At 43.0% G+C, this 9,568-nt stretch overlaps 1 protein-coding gene across 4 annotated transcripts in view; it reads left to right on the top strand.

Moving 5' to 3' along the window:
- The first annotated feature begins 7,182 nt into the window (after nucleotides 1-7,182).
- CDCA7L (cell division cycle associated 7 like) overlaps nucleotides 7,183-9,568 on the top strand; it is a 49,769-nt gene continuing 47,383 nt past the window's right edge. Inside the window, exon 1 of one of the 4 annotated variants that reach the window (XM_008535480.2) lies at nucleotides 7,183-7,595. In XM_008535480.2, the coding sequence (XP_008533702.2) occupies nucleotides 7,572-7,595 (24 nt within the window). In that variant the 5' untranslated portion in view covers nucleotides 7,183-7,571. The remainder of the gene's footprint in view (nucleotides 7,596-9,568) is intronic. The other 3 variants (XM_008535475.2, XM_070615895.1, XM_070615896.1) reach the window with 3 other exon arrangements.

Below are 9,568 nucleotides of genomic sequence, written 5' to 3'. Positions count from 1 at the left end.
TTGTTAGCCCAGGTGCCAATCTTTAAAAAAAGAAAAAAAAATATATATATATATATGCTTTAAAAAAATGTTCACAGCAGCCTTATCTGTGATACCCACAAACTAGAATCAGCCCAGATGTCCTTCCACGGGTGAATGGTTCAAACCTGTGGTACATACATACCATGGACTGCTACTGAGCAATAAAAAGGAACAGACTATTTGATAGCTATAATTACTTGGATGAATCCCAGAGAACTATGCTGAGTTTAAAAAGACAATTCCAAAAGGTTACATACTGTTCTCTAAAAGGTATGTAACACTTTTGAAATTATAAAATTTTAGAAACAGAGAACAGATTAGTGGTTACCGGGGATAAAGAAGGCGAGTGGATAGGTAGGAGGGAGGTGGGTGTCGTTATAAAAGGGCAACAGGAGGGATGCTTGTGATGTTAGAAATGGTCAGTATCTTGACTGCGGTGGTGCATGCACAAATCTACATGTGATAAAACTGTATAGAACTAAATACACACACGCACACATGCGCAAGTCAAACTGGGGAAATCTGAATTGGATTGGTGAACTGTATCAATGTCAGGGTGGTGGATGGGACAATGTACTACAGTTTCCCAAAATGTTACTGTTGCGGGAAACTGGGCAAAATGTACAGAGAATTTCTCTGTGTTATTTCTTACAACTTCATGTGAATCTACGATGATCTCAATAAATATTTCAAATAAAAATGACACAGAAGTGTGTTTCAACACTATTCCTGTCCACGGAAAGGACAAAAGAAGAAACAATCTACGTAAACATGGGCTATTTGCCACAGGACCACCTGCTATGTCGTTTATTTGCAGCTTCAATGTCCGGGGGCAGTGTCCAAAGCTTAGAGATCTACAATGACTATCAAATGCCGGCTGGAATATGAAACAACAAGGCTGCACAACAGTTGTGTTGCTGGAGGGAATGGAGATCAAGATGCTGAAGCAGGAGCTGCTAGCACAAAAGTTTTTGCTCACCTCCAAGGTTTCAGTGAAAAGATTTCATGGGGATTAAAGACACTCAAACACTTCCAAGCAGTTGCTTTACTCAGAAGTTAATAAACTTTGGAAACTGCTGATGTTAGCGTGTGACTTTTGCCTAACGTCTTTCGATAGTTTAGTTTGCTTTTTTTTTTTTTTAAAGGGAGGAGTATAAAGCAGAAGATAAATTTATGATGTCAAATAAAATGGTTTGCTTGCATTGGCCTTTCCTTCAACCTTGCGGCTGAATTCCGTTTTTGGTTGTAATGTAGACACTGCTTTACCTTCTCTGAGAATATGGTTTTGAGGCTGTGAGTATCACCCCAGGCACTAATCAGTCAATAGAACACGAGCTGTCTCTGAAAAAGTAGAAGTCCATTTATTATTAGTATTATTGTCTCGGTTTCTGTTTAATTGTTTTGCTTTTCTTTCTTCTTTGGGAAGCATGTTTCAAGTTTAAAGTATAATAGATTCTGGCTGGGCCATCCCACAGCCCAACTTTCCTAAGAAATTGCAAAAACTATGCCTCCTGACATAAGAAATCCTCTCAGCCTTTCCTGAGCCCTGTGGAGAACCGCAAGTTCTGGTACATAAAATGCTTGACAGTTTTAGAGTGTTTGGGAGGAAAGTTGAGAGGAAAGATGGAGTGGGAACCATTGTAGGAAATGGTTTTGTTTTCTTAAAAAACACAAGAATCAAAATATAACATTTCAGCTTACTTGGTCAGCTTCTGATTGAAACAGTTCACCTCCTGTTTATAAGAGGAGTGTGGTAAGGCTGTGCTTGCAAAATGACATTCCCTAACAAGCCATATTTAACACACTTTCAGAGTAGATGACTTCTTGTCCATATTTCATATACAGGTATGATTTGCTTTGGAAATAATGGTCAGAAATGCCCAAGTCCCATTGTACTCCATTTCCTGAGCCCAACTTGGTTATCGGTTTCATTCCAGAGTCTTAAGATTAGACCTTGAATTTTATGCTGTCAGAAATTTCCCGGTGCTGGGCTACAGTTAGCAAGGTCAGGAGCTCATGTGGACTCAAAAGCTAGAAAGGAATCCAGACATGATAACTAGGTCAGAGCGGAAAGCTGTTAAAGACATGGTGATCAGATTATCAGCCGAGAGTAACCACCTGGGACAAGTTAGCCACATTAAAGTCCAGACCACGGGTAGAGTCTGGAAAAGAGGGACAGAAGTGTGTGGCGGGGTTGGGGGTGGCCTCTTGAAAAGAATATGGGAACACCTGCCAAAAGTGGTCTATAAATGGGAAAATAATTACTTTCAGACACAAATGGTGAGAAGATATCAGAATCTTAGGCACAGTAAGTAAGTAGGGTGGGATGATAGTACATAAGGAACCTAGTTCTCATTTTTTTACAGTCTGAATTTCTTCCTCCCCCACCAAGCTACCCGAATAAAGGCAAAGGTAAGAGTACAGCTTTGTAGTAGGACTTACCTGGGTTCTAGCTTGGCTCTGCTGGGTTGCCGTGAGCAAGTTTCCTAAATTTTCAAAGCCTGAGTTTCCTTATCTGAAAAATGAGGGTGGTGTTATGTACGTCACACGTTTGTGGTGGTGACTGAGTGAAACAATGCCTAAACAGTTCCTGGAACATGGGTAGTATTCAATAAATGGAAGGATTATTACAATTAATACTACTTTACAAAGGTCCAGCACTGGAGGCTTCGCAAAATACAATCACATCTGATACTACATGTTCATCTTTGTAGGGATACTGTTGAGTGGACTGGGCAGGTCTGCAGCATGCCCATTTTACAGATGAGAAAAAGGAAGCTCAACGATTAGTCCCAAGGTCACCCAGCCGGTGAACGGTTGACGGTGGATTATAACCATAGTGATTCTTCAAGAAAGGATTGGAATCAGCTGGATTGGTGATTAAAACTCAGACTGCTGGGCTCTACCCCCAGTTTCTAATTCAGTAGGTCTGGGGGGTGGGGCATGAATTTGAATTTCTTTACCAGAGCTCTTTACCAGATGCTGCTGGTCTTAAGACCCCACTTTGCAAAGGACTGAGCAATGGTTCTCAAACATACCTGCTCAGCAGAATCACCTGGAAGCTTAACGGAATCAACAACGCCATCACTGGCTCAATCGCAAATGTGATTCAGCCTTACCACTAGCATACAAATACTTGATTATTTCAAGCAAAAAAAGGATTAATCAGTTACAACTTTGGAAATTCCACGAAGTCTGGAAAGCTGTGTTTTTCCCCCCAAATATAGTATTAATACAAAATATTTGTAGAGCCACCTATTTAGAGAAGTTTTACATTTCTGATTCCAACTTTTCCATTTTATGACCCAAGATTTTCTATTATTGCTTGCCAAATCCTGAATCAAGGTTAGCAAATAATGGAGGTTTCTGACTATAGCTGAAACAGCAAAGTTTACTTAATATTGTAATAAATATCGATACTTTGAAATTCTTTTCTGAAATACTAGGTAATTGGTTATTTTAGCTTGACAAAATAGAAATTACAACACTGCTTTAAAAAATATTCTACATTTTTCTATCAAACTAATGAAATGTCTTTTGACTTTTTGTTAAGAAGTAGTTTAAAAGTTATTATTTATAGATACGTTATCCTGAACTCTATGTTGATATTTTATAGATTACTTTAAAAAAAATGCTGCCTATGTAATTCATTATGAAAAAAACTTAGTTCTTTAAAAACTATGCACCACAGTACTTTTGTTGGTACCACTAATTAGAAGCGGCTTACTACCATTTCTTTTCATAATATATAAATTCTTAGAAAAGTAAGAGTTATTGAATAATCTGTTTTCATTTTCATCCATTTATTGTCAGTGCCTAGTTATAATCATATTTTATGTTCACAGACTAAATTATTAACATATTTTGCAAAGATCTATGAAATACGGATTGTATTAATCATATTTGGAGTTTATATAGTGTCTCTAAGAAATCATAAATGCTTTGAAAATATTGTTTCATTTATTTTCACAGCACTATTTTTGAGGAGCCGATGGGTTGCTGTCACAGTTGAAGGATTCAATGAAGGGAGGTTAACTCAGCACAGGGCTCTGGGCATAGCCACTGCTCACTGAGTTAGCTGCTATTCTTCATACCACTGTTACTATTAACGTTTTGGTAGGACCATGGGCACTACAGTCTCATTGTGATGTGTACTTGTCTGCCCCCAATATGTGAAGGCTTCGATTATTGCTTGTTCAGACCCTCTTCTCCAAAGCCATTCAAGTGGTTATCATCAGAATGTATTTAAATCGTGAGGCTGCGACAGCATTATCTTAGCAAGCCAAGTCAGGAAGATGGAATATCAAGTTGCAATTAAAGAAAACTTTTCAGAAAGGCATCCAGTCACTGTTGATGATTTCGCTACAAGAGACTCAAGTCTAGATCTTTCATTCTGCAACAACTTGGAAATTTTATCTCTAAGTGCCTCAAATTTAGGCATGTCTCCCCCTTCTAGGCTAGGTCTTATCTAATCACAATGAGATGGAAGTTTCAAGATACCAAGAGAGAACCACCAGCGATGTTATCTTGTTTAGCAGTCATTTAATTTATTCATGATCAAATACAATGCTAAGCAGTATACACTTATTACCCAATTACTTCCAGCTCTCCACCAAATGTGGATTCTTTGCTGCATTGTCCAGAACACCAAACTGGCACAATTTTCTGTTAGACAGGGTGGACTGAGGAGCTTGCCCACAGCTAAGCTCTGTGGGGAGGGCAGAGCAACTGCTTCAGAGTACAGGAGAGATGTCTGGACTCCTTTCAGAGTGAAAATTGGGGGCCAGGGCTGACATCCAACCACAACTATTTCATGTTATTTAAAGCACGTGTTATGGCCTCTAATCACAAATCTCTTACCTTGTTGAAGGTACTATGGACTAAGTTTTTTATTCTCTCATAGAAACATTTAAAAAGTAAGCAAGCGTAAATTTCTAGACAGAGACTTCAGAAAGGAATTTTGCAAACATGATGCCTCCTTTTCCTCTATTGCAGTAAGTACACTATTGCTTCTGGGAAGGGACACTCGTGCTTGCAGTGCCATGCTGAAACCCAATGCTCCATGTTATTAATCCCATCAATAACCACCAGTAGGAAGTATTATCACAGGATGATGTTAAAATCCCCTGGTTCCATAGGATTTCCCTAAACAGAATAAAACCAAAATCTGACAATACCACACACCACACAGAATCAATTACTAAGTACCATTCGAGTGCATGGGCTTTGCCAGGCAAAGGAAGGAAGTTTCCAGGTTGCCATCTGAAGATTTAGGACTGCTTACAGCAAATTTCTAAAGCAGGACGACTCAGCAGCTTACAGGTTTCCAGGTAAGAACTAGGTTACTTCAAGTGCTTTGCAAAATCTGACCTACTTCAAATTTATACTCCCTTTTCCAAAAGGGATTTGATGCAACCTACAACGAAAGGAAATAAATGGAAATAAGATCACTGGCTCATGAGGAAGCAAGAAAAAAAGTTCTGATTGAATAAATTTCACTTTGAGTTTCCTGGCAGCCAAAGGGAAAAAGAATAATGGAGAGAATGTTGAATCTGGAGGCAGAAGGAATGGCTCTCAGTTAGGGAATCTGTCATTAACTGGCAAGGTGGCAGGGATCTTTCTCTCTTTTTTTTTTTAAAGATTGACACGTGAGCTAACAGCTAACAACTGTTGCCAATCTTTTCTTTTTTTCTTTTTCTCCCCAAATCCCCCCAGGACATAGTTGTATATTTTAGTTGTGGGTACTTCTAGTTGTGGCATGTGAGACACCGCCTCAGCATGGCCAGATGAGCAGCGCCATGTCCATGCCCAGGATCAGAACCAGCGAAACCCTGGGCCGCTGAAGTGGAGCATGCGAACTTAACCACTGGATCATGGAGCGGCCACAGGGATCTTTCTCTTAATGTATCTTCTTAGATTCTGTTTCCATATTTTAAAAATGTGGATCATAAGAATCTGGAAGAATATTAGGAGGATTCAAGGAGACACCGTATGTGAAGGAAAACTCTATGGCATAATAAAAATCAAAGTGGCTATAATTGATAGCTTACATTATTCAATAAAAAGACAACAAAATCTTTTCTTAAATCAGTATTTTATTTGCCTTACCATCCCCATGGGCTGGAACACAGAGGGCACACAACATACATTTCCTAAACCAATGAAAGAAGGAAGGAAGACAGTTCCCAGATGTTATCTCCTCAAGCTTGAGTAAATGTTTGGCCAACTTCATTCATTCCTTCAACAAGGAAAAGATGAATGTCAGATCCTAAGCAGCCAAGAGCTGCAGAAGGTGTTCCACTATGAACTCATGACCACAGTACTAATTACGCTTTCAGTACTATCCAGCCAACCTGCTATGATTTCAGGACAACTTCGTCTACCACAATCTACAATCTCCGCCCACTTAATTCTTCACTCTTCATCCCTGAACTCTTAAGAAGTCTTCCCTGATCTGTGCCAAATTAAGTCCCCCTATTTTATACCACCAGAGTATGACTTACCTTTTCCCTCCTGGCATCTATCATAGCTCCAAATTTACACTTGTTTGCATCATGATTGATCTTACCACTATCAATTAATGGTGTTATTTAAATTCATTGTTAAATTATTAATCAAATTAATCGATAATTACATTATTATTACACTTATTTGCGTCATTATTACACTTATATCATGTTAGTGGCTGGCTCCCAGACCATAAGTCTCAGCAGTGCAGGGCCCTGATTTTTGTTCAGTCTTCTGTTCCCAGGCCTAACACAGTGCCTGATACATTGTAGATGCTCAAAAAGTATTTGTTAAATAAATCAGCATTCTCTAGAACTCTCTGTCTACTGGGGCAGGAGGCATATACTTTCAATGGTATAGGAAAGGCCGTCTTACGTTTCAGGGGGTTTGCAGCTCCCCACCCCGGGGCCTTGGTAAAGAAACTGGGGTTGCCTGTTTTGCAAAGTGAACCCTGTAGCAAATGTCTTGGGATGCGGCACAACTCCACCCTTTTACAAACAAAAACCAACTTCTAAAGCAGCCTTAAAACGCTTTCCTGGGATCGGAGACTCCCACTGCAGCAGAGGCCCGCGCTCCAGGGCGCTACCTGGAATAAACCCTGCCAATATCCGGCGCGCGTAGCCGGGCGTGCCAGCTGGAGCCTGCGCCGGGACAGCCCCCTCTCATTTCTCCCGCGCGAAACCCGGCCGGACGGCTCCACTCCCTCCCTCCGCTGCAGGGGGGAGCCCGGCGCCCCCAGACTGGCAGCCGCCCCGGGCCGCGCCCAGCTGCAGCCCCCTCGCGCGCTGCGTGCGAAGCGAAGTGCCGGGGTCGTGAAGTTTGGGTCGGGGAGCGGAGGCTCGCGGCCAGCGCGGCGGCGCCCAGTGGCCGGCGCGGCGCACTCCCCCTGTCCCGGGCGCCGAGTGCGCCCCTCCCCCGGCCCGCCGCAACTCCGGGCGGAGCGCGCGGGCTGCGCGGCCCCGGGCGTTCTCCGTGAGCCTGGCCCCTGGCGACCGGGCTCCCGTGGCAGCGTGCTGGAGGAGGCTGGGGCCCCGTCGGGAAGAATGGAGTTGGCGACTCGCGCCCAGGTGAGGGTCCGGCCGCCCGCCGCAACCCGGACGCATCTTCGGCCTTCCTCCCCTTTGCACTCGGCCCGTCTCCCCGCCTTGGGCTGCAAACGTGGCCCTGGGCTCCCGAATCGGGAGTCGGGCGCGCCCAGTTCCGCGAGCGCCGCAGCGGGCGCGCCCTGCGGGTGTACGCTGTGGGTCTGGGTGTGCTACCCGGACCAGAGCGGCCCGCATTCTCGCACGCGGGCGCTCGCCTCTGGCCCGGGGGGATGCCCCGGGGGGCGCAGGCCGGGCCGCTGGGGCTCCGAGCCCCAGGAGTGGACGCATTTGGAAGGAAGGGCAGGCGGGGAGGCCCAGGGGCGCAGCGCTCGTGGAACGGGGAGGGCGGGGGCGGGGGAGCTTTTTGGGTGCGCGCCCCCTACTTTCTCCGGGAATTGGCACAGAGATCAGGAAGTTTAAGTGCAGTGTTGTAAAAAACATAGTGGAGAATCAGACCACTTCGACTTTGATAATGGAATTTAAAAGGAATTGCTTTATTTGTTCTCGAACTTTTGCAAATGTTTTCAAGGAACTTGTAACCACTTAAGGGAAATGGCAGCGTCATTAGGCCAAGTTAAAAAACAAAAGCCCCAAGATCCCAAGACCATATACTACCCAGAACTACCCCAATTACTCATCGTGATCTAAACTAGGTTTAAAAAATCTCATTAAGAAACATTTGAGAGTAAGTTCCTTAAATGTTACGATGGGTGGTTGGAATGTGAATGTGGCTTCAGTGTTTTTTTTTTTTTTCACTTTTTAAAAGAGCTTTTCTCTACTTTCTAGTAATGAATATACATATTTTGTTCAGAGGTAAGCAATAAAAACTTTTTCAAACGAACTAAAAATAAAACTTCTAGAAAGGGAAGGAAGCAGCTTGCGGGAGCCCAAGAGATGCTTTGTGTAAGGGTTGGATTTTTTTCTTCCTTTTGTGAGCCTCTCTGACTCACTGCTTCCACCTTACCTTAGACTGGTGTTTACTTCTTTTCTCCACCTGGGTCCTGGGAGAGAGAGAGGCGGAGCCCCCGGCGTTGGGAGACTCGAAGCGGCGTGGTGCCCGAGGCCAGGTCGCTGTCATCTGCCTGGGTCCAGCGGCAAATTAGAGACCGAGCCACTAATGGTCGCTTTGGCCACTTAAGTGATTTCTGAAAGGCTTCCTGAAAGTGGCCATTTGAGAAAAATCTGTTGTGAATGTTCGTGAGAAAGAGTATTTTTAGATTTCTCCGATGAGGGGGGGTATTAAAAGCAAGGAAGATAAACAGTAGTTCAAGATTAAGAAGGACTGAGACTGGGTTAGATGTGTCTTTTTTTTTTTTTACCCCTGGCCTTTACCACGCAATTAGTATCCAGTGCTTCTAGGAGGTTCGGTTTCTCCAGGATTTAAGCCCTTCTGCAAGGAGCTGTGAGCCCCTTGTGCATTTCATCAGCAAATGTATCTTGATAATGTATCACTCCTGAAGCTTGTTCTGCTGGAACTGCCCTTCCACCACTTGTATACATAGTTCATGCTTAGAAAATTCAACATGTCCCAGAATGTGTAGTTGGAAGTGAACATTATACTGTCAAGTAATGAGGCTAATTTTTGGTAGCTCTAAAATGTTATATAAACTATTTACCATGTCGGGGTAATCCACAAATTATATCCAACCCATTATGCACCAATTAGGGCAAATTACTATATGTAAGATGATGAGATTTTTTTTTCTTTTCTAAAGACCTCCTAATTGGCAGTGCAAATTAAGATGTGTGATGATTTTTCCAGTGGAAATGTTCCTGTTCATCATAATTTAAATGTGAGCAGATTATAGTCTCTATAAATTAGTGAAGAGTGGTTCTGCAGGGTGGGCAGGTGACTGCAGATAAGAGCACTTAATGAACATTTCAGGCACAGCAAGATGTTAAATTCATGTAGTTCCACCCGGTACCCAGCCTTATGAATAAAGCAGTGTGATGAA

The sequence above is a fragment of the Equus przewalskii genome, chromosome 4 (genome assembly GCF_037783145.1).
Source record: "Equus przewalskii isolate Varuska chromosome 4, EquPr2, whole genome shotgun sequence".
Taxonomy (NCBI): Eukaryota; Metazoa; Chordata; class Mammalia; order Perissodactyla; family Equidae; genus Equus; species Equus przewalskii.
Note: the sequence above shows the minus strand (reverse complement) of the source record. Positions and strands in the feature narration are given on the sequence as shown.